Source organism: Equus asinus, chromosome 10 (genome assembly GCF_041296235.1).
Source record: "Equus asinus isolate D_3611 breed Donkey chromosome 10, EquAss-T2T_v2, whole genome shotgun sequence".
In the NCBI taxonomy this organism is placed as follows: domain Eukaryota; kingdom Metazoa; phylum Chordata; class Mammalia; order Perissodactyla; family Equidae; genus Equus; species Equus asinus.
The window spans coordinates 31,456,847-31,477,969 of NC_091799.1; the positions used below are offsets into that span (position 1 = coordinate 31,456,847).

Genomic DNA, 21,123 nt, shown 5'->3' on the forward strand with positions numbered 1-21,123 from the left:
TCTCCAAAGACTGCAAGCTCCATAAAGAAGAAGTTAATTACATTTAGGCTGCTTGATGCCTCCTGACTGTACCAAGTACAGATTGCGGAGGATAGGTATTGCTCACATGTCATGGAATCTCACTGAATATGTTCACAGTAGGTAACAGCAGTGGTTGAAGGAGGTTTCCCAAAAGCGTGAAAGGACACGGGCCATCTCATAGGGTGGATGACACAGAGAAGCTGGGATATGACGGCATGCTCTGAAACATGTCCAGGTGGTATCAGCCTCAGCGAGATCTGTCTCTCAGTAACTCATTGAAAAAGAGAATTGTAGGATGGGCCAAATTATAGGGCAAGTCTTATAGTTTGTCTCAGCAGCTCACTGAGAAATAGGCAAATCAAAGGGCAAGCAGCCCTCACAGGGACAGAGAATTACTGCAGAGGAGGGAGAATCCTGAAACTCAGGGAAGATTCTGAGAAGCTAGAGGAGGGTTATGGGTACAGGGCCAAGGAAGCCCCCTCATTTGCTTGCTGTCAGCCCCACATCTCTCACACACACAAAGACAAGTCACATGACTGCAAGGCTAATCATTTATTGATCAGGTAGAGGGAGGTCTCAGCATGGTCGAGTTCTGGGCATGGCAGAGAGAGTGGGAAATTTGGGTAAAACCTTGATTCTTGGTGAGTTGAGGAGTCTTCCTAGACAATTAGGGAAGTTCCGGAAGATGCAGAGATAATGCCTTCACATGCGATAGTGATGGAAATCAGGTCACAGAACTTGTCACAAGATGTCATGGGGATCACAGAGGGAAGATTCTGGAGCCCAGGTGAGGAAGTATTCACTCTCACTCAACTACATAAGCCGATGAGAAAGCAAACACAGAAATTTATTAAGCACTTATGGATTGAATTGAAGACAAAGAGAATTTATATTACAGAGAATAATAGTGAAGAAATTGATAGCAACCTGCGTTACCAAATTGATATCTCTGCTATTTGCCAGAATAGTGGGAGGGAGGACATGGCATAAGTGACTTCTTTTCCTACTGCTGATCCCATCTTACCCTTCCCTTGACTGAGTCTATGAAACAAAGAATGGAAGCAATGAAGGAATCAGGGCTCATTTCTGTCATTTTTGATAAATTGCAAAATAATGTCCAAAGCCATAGCTACCTTTGATTATGTGCTGAATTTGTGCAAGCTGTAGTGGCTAAGAATTTCACATAAGTTGTCCGGATGAAGCCCCACAATAAATCTGAGGCAGGAAACAGATGAGGAAACTCAGAGTCTATTTTCCAAGTCAGAAGACAACTGGAAGGTTAGACGACTCCATTCCCAGATTAGAAGTTAAGGCCGTGCAGAGATCAAAGGAAGACATTTTTGCCATAAATTTGAGGATGAGATAGCCTTCTGGACTTGGAAGACGGACCACAAATACAGAATGTATTTGAGTGTTATACTCACATGCTATTACTCCTTTCCCACTTAAAACATTGTCTCTCTCTCTCTCTTTTTTTTTTTTTTTTGGTGAGGAAGATTGGCTCTGAGCTAAAGTATGTGCCAAACTTCCTCTATTTTGTTCTACGTGGGATGCCACCACAGCATGGCTTGATGAGCAGTGTGTAGGTCTGTGCCCGGGATCTGAACCCACCAACCTTGAGCCACTGAAACAGAGTGTGTGAACTTAACCACTATGCCACCAAGCAGGCCCCAAAACTTTAAGTCTTAATGATTTTTAGCACGTTATCAATCATTGAGCCCTTTTCACCAGCATTATTATCCACACAGTAAATCTGTAAGTAAACATCATAGTTTCCCTTTTAATTGCTTAGATCATTTGCTCAAAAGCTCATGGTAGGAGTGGGTCCTGAACCCAGGTGCTCCAACTCCAAATTTCAAGCTCTCTCCACAAGCTGCCTTACCACATTATTTCTATTGTAATCTTTAGACATAAACCCCTAATGCTTTTGGAAGGCACTGGTCCCTGGGTCACCCCCTCACCACCAGAGATCACCCACCTCTAAGCCTGGCTCACTCCGCGCCCTCGGATCTGGAAACAGCGATCTGTAGAGGCAGAGCAGAGCACATTCAAACCAACTGCAGTTTATTTCCCAGAGAGAAACCAAATGATTCTCCAGGTTAGGACAAAGCGGACTGATTGGAGGTATCACCTTTTCTTGGATTTCTCCTTTCAGTAACATGGGAATTTAGGAAGAGAAAACCAGAGATAGCTGAACTTACCAATTTTGGTCAGGTCAATTATGTTTTCCTTAACAATTCCTTGTCTTTGGGCAATTTCCACAAACTCTTCCTTGAGTTCTGGACTCACATCTGGTTCTCGAGCTGTAGGAAGAGTGACAATAACTACTGTGTCCTGTATATTTGTCACTGAGGCTCATGAGGGGCTCCAGGTGGATGGGAGGATGGATGACACTGATTGGGTGCTTAGGCAGAGTCATGGGGATGGGATCTAACCTGTCTTGAATTTGACATCTTTAGAATCTCCTTCTGGCATGATGAGAGATTTCATCTTCCCATCACCAAGCCTGAGGGGTTACGAAAGCTGAGCATCTGTTTTCAGAGGAGGAGAAACTCCCAGGATAAGATTGGGAGGACCCCTGTGTCTCCAGGCTTCCTTCTTTCCCCTTTCTCCCCACCCCAAGATGAGTGCCAGCGTGAAAATACTCTACCATAGAACTCCAACAGTTTGAATGGCCTGTCCTTGTTGAAATTCACGAGATAAGCAATAATATAGGTAGAATTGCCAAATTCACTTATGCGAAATACATTGTATCCATCATCTGTGGAGGAAAAAGAACATAGCTCAGAACTTCTTTGGTCCATCGGAAGCAAGTAAAACACTTTACTTATTCTCTCCCACTAACCAAATTCAAGTGCATATGCTGGAAGAGACAGAGAGTGACAGCTAATGCCTTCCATTTGCATCTCCCTGGGCTTCATGAGGTGACTTCTAAGGGATACTGGCAGGTTGACTACTTTGGTTGAAAACTTCAGCTGCAGTGGTAAGTGACCCTGTGTCATGCTCTCTGAGACTCACCTACTTCTCTTGGCCATCTCTGCCAACTGTGCGTCTCTGTCCTCTCTATAAGCTGCTCTGGCATTATATACCCAGTGTGATCTCCTGAGCAGTGTGCTATGGCAAGGGCCACCAGGTGTCATCAGAAAGTGGGCAGGGAATGAGCAGCTGTCCTGCCAATTTACTTTTTTTTTTTGCCAATTTTCTTTTGTTGCAGGAGGTACATATGAACAAATTGCTTTCTTTATCTGATGGTATTATGTGCAAGGTATCAGCTTTTATGCACAAGGATCTCCACATTCAGGATACTAGCTATTAGGTGGCCTCCATTACATTGACTAAATAGGCACTGATCAGTAATTGAGCAAGATCTTGAAGATATTGGAGTTTAGTTGCAGTTGGAAGCAGAGTAGAGGAAGACATGTTTCGTATACTTACAGTTAACACTATATACACCATCCTCTTCTGTTTTGTCAGCAACTGCAGAAAATTCAGTACACTCTCCATTTACCCTGTAAAATGCAATGAGCTGATGCCCAGGAGACACTGATGTGGCAGGTCCCTCACACTCTACCCGTAACTTGAGTTTCTTATTCCACTTAACTGTTTAACATTTTGTTGTACCGTTTTCAAAGAGCTTTTATTTCCATCATTCACTCTATTTGATACTTTGAGAATGACTCAACTACTCCTACCCCTGTTACTCTACCATTACTTCCCACTATTACTGTTATTACAGCTACTTGTCTTGATAACTGGCTGAGTGCTCACCATGTGCCAGCCTCTCAGATAAATAAACATTACCTCACTTGGTCCTCACAAAAAACCATGAGGGAGAATTATTATCATCCTCTTGTACCCAAGGGGAATTTGGGGTGGAAAGAGATGAGTTTTCTTGGTCACACAACCAGTAAGAGATAGATTCAAGAGCTAGACAGGCTGTTGATTACAAATCCTATGCTCTTAATCTATGCAATTGGGCCACACTATTGATGATTCTAATACCCCCCTACCCCTTAACTCTTCTAATGTCATATAAATTTATTCTTGGCACCAATTCTTATCTCTGAATCTAGAAAAGCCCCAGGTTCATCAAGCCCTAGATCAGCACCAGATGAGGGGCTCTGATTTTGGATACGGACCCAGAATGTAGGTGTACATATGTTGGGGGGGGCGGGTGTGTGTGTATAGAGGTCCAAAACCATAGTCAGGCTTCGCTTTTTCCTCTCCCAAGTAAAAAAGGCCACACTTACTTTGTTTGAAATTTAAAGTACAGAGAAGAGTTGTCCAAGGCATAGATGAGTTCCATAAAAACCCTCAGGCTACCATTTTCTTCTATCTTTTCCTTGACGTCTGAAGCCAAGATAATGGTATACCACTCTCCTGAAATCTGCAATAAATAAATAAAATGATTGGGTAAGCAAAGAGGAGAGGGGATCCCACATGAACACTGGTCTTCTTGAACTCAGTGCTGTGGACCAGGACTCATAATGGTGATGTGAAGAGGGAATTAGAACTCAGGTCAGTTGACAGCACATCTAGGGCTCATTCCACTGTCCCTCGAGTGAGAATGGAGGTCCCCAAGTGTTGTCATTCTTTAACATGGTACAATTGCTCTTAGTTCAAGGTCTGCAGCCACTCCTTTTGTCTAATATGTCCTGCCCTCCGGTAGGGCCACCTTGCTTCAGAACCCTCTGAACCGCCCCCCACAGTCAGAAGTCACTCTGCTCTACCGACTCTACCTTTGAAATATCGAAGTTTCTTATCACAACATCATTGTTTTCTTCCTGTTGGGCACAAACAAGAATCAGCCCCAGGCACAGCAACAGCAGCTTCATCCTGGCCGGGAACAGCACTGACTCCTCTATAGTCACCGGGAGTGAGTCTTTCCCTCATGGTGGCTCCACTCCCCAGCTCCTCTCTCTTTATATCCATTCTGGGTCCAGATTTTTGCCCCCGGGGCACCATCTTTCCTCCTCCCACTCCATGAAGTGGTCCGTCATTCCCTGGTGGGAGGCCAAGGATTGTTCCTGCCCTTTTGAAACTTGGCGTGCTCCTATCTTTTAGATCTATTTGGTGACTTTAAATTTCTCAAAACATATACTCAAGAAAAATATTGGATGCAGTAAAGGGCTGCCTTTTGGAAGCAGATTTAACTGTGGATCTGGCTTGCAATCAGAAAGCCACTTATGTGTGGCAAGAATGGAGTATAACTTGGAAATGGAATGTGTGGGGAATCTGTGTTCCACCTCTCACATCACATACAGAATTAGGTGAGTTACTCCACTTTTACTAGCCTCAGAAACAAACTGTCTCTACCAAACATAATAGTACCTATCACAAAGCGTTGAGATGGAGTTGATTAAAATAGCGTTGAATAAAATAATGTCTTTAAAGTATGATGTCTGGTAGTCAGTACATTTTAAGTCCTTTTCCATGTTCTCTGAACTCAACCCCTGCAGCCTTTCCTTTCCCCACAATAAATGAACAACTGTTTAATCACTATGTGTACTTCACTATACCCTAGGCCCCATAAAAGAAATGGCTAAGTACAAGATGTCATCCCTTCCTTCAAGCAACTTTCAGTGAAGGGGGAGAAATGCTTCATATCCTCAATAAAAACTTAGTTCTACAAGTATATGAAATAACCCAACTGAGTGGGACCAAGACCAGGCCACTGTAGGTCAGAAAGGGGGTGATGCTAGGGAGGTGGCATCATGTAGAAAGTGCTTAAGAACACAGGCCTTGGAGTCATGTAGACCTGGGCTTCATTCCTATCTTCACCATTTTGAAGCCATGAGGACATATTTAGCCTCTCTGAGTCTTCACTTCCTCTTAATGGGGGAAGATCCGCCTATAGATTGCTGTAGGGATTCAATGGGATGATGTGCATAGAACCCTCAGCATGGTGTCTGGCACACACTGGGCTGGTGGGATCAGAGAATTGTTACTGGAGAAGGTGGGAGTTGGGGAAGGTCTTGAAAGTTAGGGAGGGTATGGAGACATGGAGAGTGTGGGAAGAGGATGCCGGGTGAGAGGAATTCTGTGAGTTAGGCTCCTATGCTCCCAGCTGGGGCTTATTAAAAGCTATGACTTATTTCTGCCTTGTGCTAATGGCCCCCTCCTGTACCCCCCACAACAGAAAGAGACTAGCGTCCTGGGAGGAGCTGGGCAGAACATAGGAGCTGTGACATTCTATCTGTGGCCTGCTCTAAAAAGTCATCCCAGCCCCTGGGTGATCATGCCTACTTCATACTCAACCAGTATGTAATCACTGGTGTCTTGAGGCCTATGGAACTTTAGCCATCATGGGCTGGCTGTAGGTTTTCCTGACCCTGAGATGGAGCAACTGAGCTTGATAAATGGTGGCAAGGACTGTGTTCTTTGATCCCTCCATTTGATTCTTTCCGGGAATAGATGGCAGCCTATGGGCAATCAGACTTGCAAAATGAATGCTGCTCTTCCTGGGCTATGCTGCTGAGGGGACAGTCAGCTACCACTGCTGCACACATCACCTCTACCCATCCCACCATCACAGCTAACTGGGCACTCTTAGATCATAGCACCATATTGTAACTCTCTGCTTCTGGTGGAGATATTTCTTGTTCATCCCTGTACCTACCATAGCACTTGATACGTAGGATCACCTTTGGAATGATCGTACACTAAATCCTCTCTTGAAAGCACTAGGGATTCTTGTTAGTAGAAGGAATCTTATAGAAAATCCTGTTGTAAACAGAAATATTACTCTCTGGTAGTGACCTCCTAGTATATATTACTGGGTCACAGGAGTAGAAAGAAAGCATAGAACTGAAGGCTATGGTCAGAATCCTATGTTGTGGATGATCTTATCTACTAAGATGTGAGTTGACCATTCCCCACTCTGATGATTCACTTCCATTTAAAATCTACCACATTTTCAGTGGTCAATGTGAACATTGCCAGGACAGCCTGTAAACAATGAGACAGTAAGGTCAAGGCTGCAAAAATACCCAAGAAGTGTGAGGTGGTCCAGCGAGGGACTTGATGAAAGAAAATCCAGGCAAAAATAAAAGCTGAATGAATATTAATTCAATCAGTAGTGATGCTTAGCTTTACAATAGGATTCCTGTAAATAATACTCTTGTACTGCATTAAATATTTGTGGTAGACTCTGTGGATTAATGATGTGAAAACAATCTCACAACTTGTAGATGATCGATAAATATCACAGGTGAATGAATTATCCACTTTTATATTGGGGAGGATAGGAAGAGGTAGAGATGTGGAAAGATGACCCAGAAATAAAATAAAAAGTAACCACTGATCTTATCATCTCCCAGATGATGGTGCAAGTACGTGGAAAAAGGATTCAATGTATGAAAGTTCACTTGGCCACCCATCGATGGGGAAAAGGTCTATTGTGTAATGCAAGATATCCAAGTACAGCGTTTGACTGTAGAGTAATTTTGCATGTGGTATAGTATGTTGCTTTAGGAGATGATGCTACTGAGGGATTTTTGAAAACTAATGATTCAACCCGACTCAGCTACCATTATTAAATGCCAGCTCCACACCAGGCCTGTACCAGGCATTTTGAGGGCTAAAGAAATATGAAAGATAGGGCTGTGTCCTCAAGAAACTACTGCCTAGTGTGAGGATGACTTGAAAACAATCTAATTGTAAGGTAGAAAGTAAAAAAAAAATTATATAGGAAACCAGAGAAGCCAATAATAACGAAGAAGAGGAATAAAAGGAGAGAAAAATAAAACGTGATTTGATTCAATTACAGACTGACCACCCAATTCCAGGTATGGAGCCAGTATTTTTTCCCTCCAGATGAGCAGAACTTTACTTACAGAACGCAAGTTGTAATCGACTCTAATAGACTCTGGTCCAAAGGAGAGGGAAAGAGAGAGTCTTCTGGGAAGTAAAGATTTTGTGGAGACAGGAGTGAGAATTGAGTTGTTCTGTCAGCCTATGGGCCCCAAGAGAATGGACTCCCTCCTTTCTGTAAGGGGACAAACAGCACTTCTGATGAGCCAGTCTCAGTCCGAACAACAGTCACATTTGGACCAAGTGCACACACTGTCCTCTGGTGAAACCCTAGAGAATCAGACTTCAGACCTTCCTGTTTATGGAACCAACTGAGTATCATCTTGACTCTTGTTAAGAGCAGCCAGTCATTCCAGGATGAAGCTGTCCAGGCCCCAAATATCTACCAGTCTTTCTAGAATAGAGAGCTAATATTCAATCACCTTCCCACATTTGAAAAGTGGCATTGACACCTGAATCCAAACTGCTATACTACAGTCAAGTTGCATCAGCTACTTTTACATATAAGGCCCTTAAGGCTTCAACAAACTTAGAAACAGTCTGGCAATCAAAGAAAGAAGGTCTTGTTCAAAGTGATGTTTGTTCAATCAAGAGACTGTGCCAGAATCCACTTACCCAGGCAAATAGTTATAATGGAGATGCATTTTGCAATAGTACAAATGTCATCAGTCCAGGGGACAGAGAGATAAAAATAATTTTTGATCTCAGAATTAGAGTCAGAACTCAGTATTAGTCAGTCAGGTATTAGTATTAGTATTAGTATCAGTCCGGGTATTAGGCAAGTGCTTTACAAATATCATTTCATTTAATCCATTATCCTGTTCTACAGAGGTATGAACCAAGACTCAGAGAAGTTTAAGCTTACCAAGATCACAGAGCCAGTAAGTGGGAGAACCCATATTTGAAGCCAAGACTGTCTGATCCCAGAGCCCTTACTCTTATCAACTCCACTATACAGGTCAAGGCTTGATGTTTCTGACATGAAGGGCAGATGGAACAGGAATCAGTAATGCTTTAGACGCTCAGAGTTGTCTAGCTGGTAGGTGTTACTGAAGAAGCTGCATGTAGATTTCCCCAAAATGTGGCCCTATGTGTGTAACTGCAAGAGTCTGATCAAGTGAGTGGCAAGGAACAACTGTCTCTTGGTCAAAAACTGTTTGATGGATGAGTGCATGGATGGATGACCTGGGGAGTATTGCTCTTCTAATAAAGAAGTAGCAGATGCTTCCATACCAAAAAGCATAACTATTCCCTTCCGTTCGTGACTTCAAGTACCTGGTCAACAACCACATTAAGACTTCCTCACCCAACACCAAATAGAGGGCATTTTATAAGCGACCCAAGAGAAGGGTGACAGTCTGCCAGGTAGTTGAGAAAGGCCTGGACTAAATCATGACAGTGTATGGGGAAGGAGCTGATGGAGTTCATATATGACCAGAAAACAGTCCATTTATAACAAGGCAACTTGACTGAAACTAACTGGCTGACTGGAAATGGACTTAGTGACCTTGTCCTCAGTGACACTTGATTAATTGGAAAATTCACTCATTGAGAAAGCCAGTGGGAACATTCAAACTGTGTTATAGAATATCAAGGCATAGTCAGTGCCAAGAAGAAGAACAAGAAACACAAGCTTGTTTGGTTCATGTGCCAGAGTGGAAGGACACCTTGGTCCCCAGCCTCCAGGATGAGTGTGCATATTGCTGGTACTGGCTCAAATCCAGGTCTAAAATATCAACTCTCTTCACTGACGAAAGGTTCCTTGGAGATAACAACATGGATCTGTGTCAGCTGGGTTCTCCGGAAAGCAGGTGCCAAGACAGATTTAGGAGAGTAAAAGGTTTATTGGGGAGTAGTACTTGAGAAAGGAAAAAGGCAGGAAGCAGGATTAGGGAAGGGGAGTCACCAGACCATGAGGTCTCTGATCTGACAAAGTCTCCCTCAGCCCAGCGGGGAGCTCTGGAGCGTGTTAGAGGAGCCCCGTGTTAGACAGAAATGGATAGGCCCTCGTGCCGCAGTCTTGCTCAGTCATTGGCTGCAGTCACCCCTAGAAGACCTGCACTTCATCTCAAGAGTTGAGGCAAATCTGAATGAGTTAACAGCGGAGGATGCCAGCTAACCACACTCCTCACAGCTGGGCATGAGTCCTTTCCTGAAGGCAGAATCTGAAAAATACATCTCTGTGTCTGACACACCATTCGAATACCCAGAAATAGGTGGTCTCCTCAAAAGAGGTCCAGAGTTCTCTCCCCACGTGGGTTATGCGCAGGGATGGAAGCAACCTTTACCTCTTTTCTAGTTTGAAATTTCTATCACAACATGCGGGTTCCCTGTAGGTAAGAAAACCAAGAATTCTGGTCTCCAGATTGTGGTCTCCAGATCCACTCAGTAAAATTCAGCAAGTACTTACATATGTGTGGCCCCAGGTTACCCAGAAGGCCATCTAGGACTGCCTCAGTAGGACATCATTTAGGACTGATTTATTCCAGTGCCACTGATGCCACCAGGCTTGTGGAGGGGGAAGACAGCTTGGGCAGTAGGAATAATAATCATATCTTGGGTCCTGGACTCTGGGGGAAAGGGCTAAGGAGCCCCAAAGATAAAAATCATCCATGTTACAATTTTGCCATAGGCTGGACCTAATTTGAAAACTAAGAAAATCTGCTTCATACCATCAATGTGGGAGTTTGATGAAATTATTTAAGCAAAGAGCTTGGCACAGTGCCTGGGACATGGTAAGTAGTCAATTAATGGAAGTTAATCATATTCCTTTATTTTGATCAACTTATTCATTCCACAGATAGTCATCACTGGCTCACTATCCAAGCACTGAGTGCACATCGTTGATCAAAATAGCTCCGACCCCTGTCCTCACTGAGATTCTAAAGTGGCCTGTTTCCATTTCATCTTCACATTCTGCATCCCACAAGATCAAGAGAATGACACGAGGAAAAAGACCAAACTAGGTGCCTCTCCTTTAATTGTAGCCCCTACAAAAAACCCTAATTTCTTCCCTTCATGCTGCGGTCCCTCCTGGAAAGCCCTCCCTTCTCTTCCTGTTCAAATATTGCTTTTCCTCCAAGGCCCAGCCCAAGAATCCCTGTCCTTTGATTCTCCCAGAGCTCACCCTCTCATCCTTTGTGTGTCCCCACAGCCCCTAGAGCTTTACCGTCACCACGCAGCAGGCAGCCACGTACTGGGTCATGCTAATGTCAAAAGACAATTCTCAACGAGTTAAAACACACAGCTCTCACACAACTGTGTTGTGAGCATGTGTCAAACATTTGATTAACTCATTATTGAAGGAGCCAGCTGGTTCAATGACAGCTGGTTCCACGGAGAATATGAATAGCTGACGTATATATTGTCAGTGAAAGGAAAATTGCTGGAATAAAATTGATAAGTTAGACACAAAGTGGTTAATATCCTACAGGGCAATAAATCACAACCTTTGTGCTTACCTTCTCAATTGGACAGAGATCATTTCTACACTTACCAGACAAAGATAGTTTGCACCTTCTCAGTTATTTATTAATTAATCCCTAACTTCACAGAGTCTGGTCTCTAAACAACAGTGAACAGTAAGTTAATTATTTTCACCTTTGCCAGGAGGACTAGACGACCCTAGGAAGGCTTATTAGATAGTGCTCTTGTGTGACTTTGAAAGGAGACATGATCATCTTTTTACCTTTTTGCAGATTTTGGATAATTTTTTTTTTAAAGATTTTATTTTTTTCCTTTTTCTCCCCAAAGCCCCCCGGTACATAGTTGTATATTCTTAGTTGTGGGCCCTTCTAGTTGTGGCATGTGGGATGCTGCCTCAGTGTGGTTTGATGAGCGGTGCCACGTCCGCGCCCAGGATCTGAACCAACGAAACACTGGGCCGCCTGCAGCGGAGCGCGCGAACTTAACCACTCGGCCACGGGGCCAGCCCGTTGGATAATTTTTAAAACACTAGTTTCTATGGTTGCACATACATTGGAAAGGTATTGGTGACTTTGGAGTCAGAAAAACCTTGGTTTGAATTCTGAATCCACGCAACCTTATGAGCCTCAGTTTCTCCAAAGACTTGTTGCAAAGAGAATACAAAAAGTTTTTTTAAATGCTGGAATGCAATAGGTTCCCAATAAATATTAGATCTTTCACTCTCTTCCTCTCCTCTTGTGAAGATAAAGACCATGTTCTGTATTTCTTATCTACTCCCCCACCTGAGCTACTCACCCTGGCCAGGTTCTAATAAAATGCCTGAGCACTGTGTAGAAGGTTTTCAATAAATCCTCTCTGATGGTTTTATGGATGTCTTGTCTGTGACTTAGGTAAGTTCCTTCCCATCTCTGGGCCTCAATTTACCCATTGATGGAAATGAGAAGATTCGGTGGTTCTTAACTATGGCAGCACTAGTCCTGGGCAGGTTTTGGAAATGGGGTTGGGGGTTGAAGCATTCTTGGTTTTTACAGGGACTGGAGAGTACTGACGTTTGGTGTCCAGCATCCGGGGATGATCACCCTTCTGCAGTGCCTGAGCCAGTCCCCCACAAGGTGGCGCTGTTTCATCCAACACATCAATAGCACCCCTACTGGGAAACACTGAATGGTCTCTACAGGGCTTCGCCAATTTCACCTCTGATGACAAATTCCTGCTTCTCTGGTGTTTTTTCCTGAGGGCTGGAAGATCACAGCTGCCCTAAAAAGACCCATTTTGCTTAAAAAAAAAAGTATGCTTTGTCTCTAAACATTTTAGCAATTTTCTAGATTATTCCATGTGTGAAACACAGCTTCATGTTATTGGTTCTTTCTTGTCTGAAGAATAGTTCTTGCTGTTTGCTGCTGCCAGCCACACTGAGCTGATCTATTCTCTGGGGAAAAAGATTGCTCCAGGGCACCCTTATTGGGAACTGACTGGTCTTTGCTGAGTGGCCAGGCCCGGTGCAGAGAATAGCAGGGAAGTTGAAGATAAGGTCCTGCCATCAGGAGGGAAAAAACAAGCCTATGACACAGGTAACCCCAGAGTTCCAGGAGAAAGCTTGAGGCCTGCTAGCTGTATTCTGAGCGACTTCCCTCTAAAAAACCTTCTCTTCTCTTCGTTCCTTTGCTCACGGTCCTGCATCAGGCAATTGTCTTGGCATCTCCCTCCCCTGGACGCTGAGTTCTAAGGGGAAAGCCAGTGGGTCCCGTTCTTCTCTGTTTTCTGTTTCCTCCTGGGCTTAGCACACAGCAGGCACTAAGTTTATACACTTTTAAAACCAAATCTCATTCTTCTATCAATTCACCCTTTTCCCTGGCATCCTGAGAAGAAGGAAGTTCTATAAGCCAATGAACAAAATACTTTTTCCTCTGGAGAAGCAGAGTCTTCACAAGACCACTCAGATTCTTTTAGTAAAAACCAGCAAAGCAGGAAAATGAAGTAGCCACAAGGTGGCGGAAGAGGACAGAGTTAATTTTCCTCCAGAAGAACTAAAGAGAAAATAGGGTCTAGCTGTACTCACTTAGGCAGTTGCTTGTTGTGATGTATTGATAAGAATCAGGTTAACACAGTCGAACAGTTAAAATCTGCTAATCAGCTTAAATGATTACTTTTAAGGAAATATTTTTTCAACTTTAATTAATTCAATGTGAGGGGGGACAATTTTGTTAGTTTCTGTAGCTTTCTCCAACTTAGAAACTTACAGCAAACACACTGGATCACATTCAGGGGACACTCGCAGAAAACACGGCATTTATTGAGTTGAATCACATAAAATTGCCGTTTTACAGGTCAAAAAACAATTGAATATTGGCAGTTTCATGTGGTTCAACCAAGTAGTGGTGATGTTACTGCTGACATTAATGATTTTCTTTTCCTGATATGTAATTATTGATCTTCGACGATAGAATTTTAAGACATAATTTAATCATTAATGTGAGAAACTTTAAAAAAGACCAAAAAATGCTTAAAACTGCACCAAATTTGCCTACATTAATTTGGCGATAACTGGAAATTCTTGGTTTGTGCCCCACTTAATTCACTTATTCTACATTAATTCAGAATTTGTTTTCTGTGACAAGTTTGAGAGTCGATTTTCTGGGTTGATCAGTTTTGATGTTGGCATTTAGAATGCAAAAGAAATGGACATAGTTATAAAATAGTATATATGGAACAGATTTTAAAAAATATTTGCTTTAAAAATCCACCAGTTTCTTCAATACATGATTTACAAATCTAGTATTGTCCATTTTGTTTACTATAAAACAGCTGTATAAACAGTTTTGTACAATCAGAAATACCAGTCTGTGTGACGTTCCTTGTTACATGACTGTCGTGTTCAGCTTAACTGCGTGCGGTCTAGTCCATTCACTCGTGTTTTGGAGAGTGTTCTTTATTCAATGGATTTTTAATGTAGCATATAGCAAAATGAAGGAGAGAGGGGACAGGCCAAATGCTGATGAAAATTCAAGGGAAATGAGGACTGAAAGAATTTCCACTTGATTTAGTATCCTGAAGATAACAGTTGGCCTTAGAAGGACCTGTTCCTGTGGGGCTGGAGGGGAACAGCCTTTCCAAGATCTATGTACCTGTCCATGTTTGCATCTGTTCCAGCTCATCCCATAGATGAAAGGGGAGGAATCCATACCTCCATTTTCTATCAGCAGCTTGGGTCCCAGATGAAGCTGGTGGAAGCTGGCAAAGAGGCAGACTGAGGGTGCAGCGCTTGGCTGAGAGGACCAGAGGCCAGAAGTGCAGCAAGGCGCGTTGTCGCTCCCCTAGTGGGCGGCCGGAGAGTCAACCTGCATCGCACCGCCACACTGCTGCCACTGCAGCGGCCTCTCCCTGCTTCCTTTCTTCCTCTGTGCATGGTGAGATGGTTTCTGTGGTCAGGAGTATTAAATGGTTGCTTATTTTTGTCTTATATTATGTATATATAAATATAATTTGCAACTATTAGCTGAAGAGTCTCAGCAGAGCACAGAACTGGTACATATTATGGACTGCTTTAAAAATTGGGCAGTCTGTTCTTTTGCAAATATGAGAAATGTAGCAATGACTTTTGGCTCTAGTCTGCATCTTGTTGATTTCCATTCTCAAGTGCAACCTATTTTCTACGCAGTTTCCAGAGCTAACTTATAAACATGGAAATGAGATCACTTCAGTCCACTGCTCAGTCTCCAATGACGGGTCAGCCCTGATGGCCTAACAGTTAAAGTTCGGTGCAGTCTGCTTTGATGGCCTGGGTTCAGTTGCGGATACAGAACCACACCACTTGTCTGTTAGTAGCCATGCTGTGGAGGCAGCTCACATAGAAGAGCCAGAAGAAGAATTTACAACTGTAGACAGCTATGTACTGGGGCTTTGGGTGGGGAGAAGGGAGATTGGCAACAGATGTGAGCTTAGGGAGAATCTTCCCGTGCAAAAATTTTGAAAATTGAATCTCTGCTCCCCAGTCTGGATTTCACCATTCATTTCCACTAAATTGCTGCTTTGAAAAAAGATCTCCACTGTCTTCCCATCACTCCTAGAAAACCATGTGAACTGTTTCTGGTGTTGACGTCTCTAAGCCCCACCTCACGTCCTAGCCTGCTCCCTCTTTCACTGGCCTTTTTGATGTTCCCTGAACATGTCCAGCTTGTTTCCATCTCACTACCTTTGCAGTTGCTGTTCCCTCTATCTCAAACACGGTTCTCCTACATCTGTGCAAGCCTTGTTCTCCACAAAGCCACTGTCGAGCCCTGCTTTGTTTTACTCCATAGCACACAGTCCTGCAATTTTATGATGTGTTTGTTTTATTTGTTTGCTTATTGTCTGTCTCTCTGAATCGAATATAAACTCCCTAAGAACTGGAGAGATTGTGTCTGGTTTTTCCCTGGCAGAGAGCAGGAGCTAACTGGACACGTGACAAATAAAGAATAGAGGAGTGTAACACATTGACTATGTGAATGTCAAAAATCTTGCTTGGATGTTTCATGTCAGAGTGTTTTGTTTTGAATTTCCAAGAACAAGCCAAAAGCAGTGAGGGAATAAAACGAGAGCTACTCCCATTGTGATTCTGGATATATGTAAGTGGCCTAATTGCACCAGTGACAAAATAAGTCACTTCAGGGCACTGGCTGGTCATTGGTTATATTTTGACAAATCTTTTAGCTTCCTCTCAACTGAACATCTTACCAACATTTCTCAAAAGAGGAGAACAGCCAGTCAAAGATCTCGGAAAATTGCACATAGAAAATAATCAGTAAATATTATTAATACACTCTCCCCCAAGTGGTACAAACTGGATAATTTCTGGGCTTCCAGTCTTTTCTCTCCTCCAGATGGGAATCATCACGTCCACCTCACCCAGTGTGTGTTGTGGAGAAAGAAGCGTAACAGACAGACAGTGCTCAGGATTCCTCTCGTTCTTCTGTTTTACTGGCGGCATGGACTGTCTTTTCTGAGCCTCAGTTTCCTGGTGTCCATGTGGGATTGGGATCCTTACATCACGCACCTCGTGCCTTTCTCTGGGTGTGGTCAAGGCTGTTGATGGTCAGCAGGGCCAGGAGTCGGAAAGCAGAGCCAAACAGGGCCGGTGAGGGTAGGGAGATCAGGGACAAGCTGGAGTCTGCTGGGCACCTCTGCATGTCTCTGTCCATCCCCACATCTCACTACAGTGACCTTCAGAGAGTAACGGCCATTGCTTTACTTCTGCCTTCCAAGCTCCTCTCTTGGCCAACTCTAACTGGAACTGTACAGGGAGAATGATGCTGGGAAATATAGTTCCCAGTTTAGCCAAGTTGATACAACACAAGCCACCTATGTCATCAAGGAGACCACTCCTAGGAGAAGAGACCAGATGGACAAGAATGTGCCGACCACACGAAGCTCCTAGGCAAGAGCATTCAGATCCAAGGGAACCGTGCGTACAAAGGCTTAGCTTATGTGAAGAATAGAAAACAGAGCAGGGTGGGCTGGATCATAGGGAGAGAAGGGGAGGATGGTGTGAAATAAAGCTAAGCTATAAATACAGAATGGCCAGATCATTGTGGGCTCTATACGGCAAGGGGTTTGGATTTTATCTGAAGTGCAAGTCATTGAAGGGTTTTAAGCAGGGAAGTGACATGAGCAGATTTGAGTTGTCAGAAAGTCACACTGGCTGCTGTGAGCTGGATGGCTTGTGGTGGGGCGAGAGAGGAGGCAGTAGAGAACACCCTGCACATAGATGTTTGTGTGTACATGTGGGTTTCTGTAATCCAGATGCCTGAAAGGCGGTCTCAGACAAGAAGTACACATGTTTTCCCTTAGGTAAGTGTGCAACTTGCTTCAGTATCACCTCGTTGAAGAGCCTTCTATGACCCTGCCGTCTAGCTATGTTGACCCCTGTTCTTACTTCATGGCACCTATTTATTTTCTTCTTAGCACAGAAATGATGTATAAGATCTTGCTTTTATTTACTTTTGTATCATCTGTCTTTCCCATGTAGACAGGACCCTGTCTTATTCCCCATTATACTCACTGCCTAGCACAGTGCCTGGCACAGTAGACAGACAGTGAGTGAAGATTTATTGGATAGATAAATGCTCTCCAAAATGCCTGAACAGCTTTATACTTTCAGCAACATTACATGAAAATCTGGTTTCTGAATTCCTCAACCAAAAAGTAGATGACTATTCTTATTAAGGGGGAGGGAGTAACCTTAAATGATATTTTGCTATTTTCTTGTGTATTTAAATTTTTAAATTAAAACTACAATGAAATATTTCTACATACTAACCAGAATGGCAAAAAGCAAACAAACAAAAAACCTGACAACACCAAATATTGGAAGAATGTGTAACAACCAGAACTCTCATACATTCTTGGCGGAATGTACACTGATACAACGGATTTATATGCTGGTAAATGAAAAAATCCAAAAGCAACGACCATCACACTTAAATTTGAGAACACTGGAGAAAAAGAAGACAGCCTAAGACTTACAAAGAAAAAAAATAAGTCACATACAACATCAGAATGGTGTTCTTAACAGAAATACTAGAAGCTAGAAAATGGTGGAGAGATATCATCAGAACTCTAAGAGAAAATGATTTTTAAACTGGAGTTTTACATCCAGCCAAGATAGCAATCAAGTGTGGGAGCAGAATAAAGACAGTTTCCCATATGAAGACTTGAACAATTTTACTTCCTTGTATCCTTTATCAGGAAGTTTCTGGAGGAAGAGATTCATAAAATGAGGAAGGAAACAAAGCAAAAGAAAGATGTGGAAATGGGATGATACATAAGAGAGAAGCAAAAGGAACTCCTAGGATGATGAGAAGGAAGGTTCCAAGAGAAAGCAGGAAAGTTGGCACAAGAGGAGACGGGGAAGAGCCCCAGGAATGTGTATCCAGGTTTAAAAGAAGAAGGAGAAGTGGGAGAAGGAAAAAAAAGAGAAAGAGGAGGAAGAAAAGAAATAATTAAAAGGCAGCTTACACATTTAATCAATAAGGGAGAGGTACATAAAGAAAATAAAACTATAAAGCAATAAGCAACGCTAAGGGAAGTAAAATGTTTTAAGAAAAGATATGTAATAACATTACACTATGAAGCTCCAGTGTAAATCATATCAAAAGGGACCGAATGACGGAAAGCCTTCAGTGCAGGCACGGGTCGTGGGACGTCTGCATGCCCAGCCGATGCTCATGTTCTCCACGCCCGTGGGTGCACTGGAGGTGGCCCTGGACAAGCTGCAGTCTCTGGGGATGCCCTCTTGTGAGTGTCCACTGGTGGCACAAAGCCCACAGTCCCACAGTGCACCTGGCTCTCTGGTGGCTGACTCTCCCCCCGGGGCGGCCCTGCACTAGGCCATCAACATGCTCCACGCTCAGCTCAGGCTGCAGAATCGGGGCACCGTGGATCCTGATTCCTAGGCCACAGTGGTCAATCAGCAAATTGACAGACAAATCAGTTGCATATGGCTGGGCGTGTGCATGTGCTTCTGAGCTAGTTTCCTGGGAGTGCTACTTGTGCAGTCACACAGAGCCCAGGGCTCAAAAGGGCCCATGCTTGATTTAGCACTTTGCTGTCATCATCTTGAAATTCTTAATAACTTTATTTGTAAACTTATGTTTCGGAAGACAAATCTGATGGGACAACGGAGCATGTGCATGAGCACAGGATGTCCACGCCATATGTGTGTCTGCCATTCCTTGCCGTCCCATTTGCACAGAACATTCACAATGTCCCATGAACACAGAATTGCAGTAAACCCACAATGTGCAGGAATGCAGTGAGTCTGAAAAAAGGCCAGTGTGTTACACCTACAACTGAATAAATGGGGGTGCTCACAGCACCAAGAGGCCGTGCTTTCTGTGTGAACCGGAAACTCACTGCCAACTCAGAAAGAAGGCAATGGTGTTGTGAGAAACACAGACGATCAAGGAGCCGGGTCACATCCTCTCTCACTAGAGTGACTTCCCTGCAAGTACTTACACTGAAAATTAGGACAAAGAAGGAAAGGAAAAGACAGAGCAACACGTAGCTCCCTTTCCTCTGAGGCCTTATCTACCCATCAGGAGGCTGGAGGGAGAGTGTGGTAGATCGTGCCACTGCAAGAAGTGAGATGAAAAGTGAGAGTTTTGTGCAGCGTCTCTACTGTTCTGGCAAACGAAATGCACACGCACGTGTGAATTACCAAACACAGCTTTAATTCTGGTCGTTGTACAGATGGGGCATCTGCTGTTGTATTGCATTGAAAGCTGGCATTGCCCAATATAAAGACGAAAGGTAAAATTCGTGCTAATAATGTAAATTTTTGTTTAAGTAGAATGGCATTAAGTAGAAAAGAAAAAACAGCAAGAAGACCACAGGATGGAAAAATACATATTTTTTTTACATTTCAGGGCACTTTTTTCCTGCTTTTTGAACAAAGATTCCTGCATTTTCATTTTGCACTGGGACCCACAAATTGTGCAGCCAGGCCTGCTTCTTAGATCCAGTCCGTTGGCCACTTTTCATTAGTGTATTTTCAGTTCCTTCCCCCTCCCTCTTTTGTCTTCATTAGGTTAACTAGTGTCAGTGTAATTGTTTTTAATTTTTTTCAAAAAATGAGGATTTTGATTTATATATTAGTTCTACTGCCTTTCTGTCCTATATGTCACTAATATCTGCTTTTATCAATTTTATTTCCTTTCCTCTTTCTTTTGTTATTTACCATGATGTTTTTATGGGCTTTTTGAGTGGGGAATTTAATTAATTTCTTTATTTTCTCCCATTCTAAGTGCCATGCCCTAGAGTTTAAATGCTGACTCCTTCATCCACTGCCAGGCCAGCGAAGCCTCTGTTCATCCCACAAATCAACAGTTGCAGCAAAGGGCCTTGGGAAGTTGCAGTTGAGGCTGGTGGGTGCTAGGGAGTGAGGGAGTGAGTAAGCACTCAGGCTTGAGGCCACTGTCAGCTTCTAGTGCTACGGGATTCCTGGTCTAATTACTTCTCCACATGACTTCCATAGTGAGATCAACCACCCACTTGCGCTTCTCTGTCCCTCTTTCCCCACTGGGCCCTCATCTAGCCCTGGCAGCAGGCTAAAGAGGCAGTCAGGAAACCTATGCACGCTTGGCAAAGAAAAATTAGAGGCCCTGAATCTATGGACAGCTAATTCTTGACAAGGGAGCTAAGAACATACAATGGAGAAAGGAAAGTTTCTTCAATAAATGGTATTGGGAAAACTGGACAGCCACATGCAAAAGAATGAAAGTAGACCATTATCTTACACCATACACAAAAATTAACTCAAAATGGATTAATGACTTGAATGTAACACCTGAAATCACAAAATTTATAGAAGAAAATATAGGCAGTACACTCTTCAACATCGGTGTTAGCAGCATATTTTCAAGTAACCATGTCTCATCTGGCAAGGGAAACAATAGAAAAAATAAACAAATGAGACTACATTGAACTAAAAAGCTTCTGCACAGCAAAGGAAACCATCAACACAATGAAAAGACAACCTAACAACTGGGAGAAGATATTTGCAAGCCATGTATCTGATAAGGGGTTAATATCCAAAATATATAAAGAACTCATACATCTCAACAACAGAGAAACAAATAGCTCAATTAAAAGATGGACCAAAGATCTGAACAGACATTTTCCCAAAGAATATATACAGATGGCCAACAGGCACATGAAAAGATGTTCAACGTCACTAACCATTAGGGAAATGCAGACAAAAACTACGATGAAATATCCTCTTACCTCTGTCAGAATGGCTATAATTAACAAGACAAGAAATAGCGAGTGTTGGAGAGGATGTAGAGAAAAGAGAACTCTCATAGACTGCTGGTGGACATGTAAACTGGT

At 43.1% G+C, this 21,123-nt stretch overlaps 2 protein-coding genes across 3 annotated transcripts in view; one reads left to right on the forward strand and one right to left on the reverse strand.

Moving 5' to 3' along the window:
• LOC106822376 (major allergen Equ c 1-like) overlaps positions 1-21,123 on the forward strand; it is a 441,100-nt gene that overhangs the window by 216,546 nt on the left and 203,431 nt on the right. The window lies entirely within an intron of this gene.
• Positions 559-4,907, reverse strand: LOC106822385 (major allergen Equ c 1-like). The gene is made up of 7 exons (XM_014827568.3): positions 4,761-4,907; positions 4,272-4,408; positions 3,457-3,530; positions 2,672-2,782; positions 2,223-2,324; positions 2,000-2,045; positions 559-834 (listed from the first exon to the last, which is right to left on the reverse strand). The coding sequence occupies exons 1-6, from the start codon at positions 4,854-4,856 to the stop codon at positions 2,002-2,004; spliced, it is 564 nt and encodes a 187-aa protein (XP_014683054.3). The 5' UTR covers positions 4,857-4,907; the 3' UTR covers positions 559-834; positions 2,000-2,001.

Bases quoted from the DNA above. Each gene is read 5' to 3' on its own strand.
- LOC106822385 (XM_014827568.3), bottom strand. From the start codon at position 4,856: ATGAAGCTGCTGTTGCTGTGCCTGGGGCTGATTCTTGTTTGTGCCCAA. The intron at 2,325-2,671 runs GTAGAGTATTTT...CTCTTCCTACAG, and splicing joins CAAACTGTTGGAGTTCTATG to CTCGAGAACCAGATGTGAGT. The intron at 2,046-2,222 runs GTAAGTTCAGCT...CTGCCTCTACAG, and splicing joins AATTGACCTGACCAAAATTG to ATCGCTGTTTCCAGATCCGA.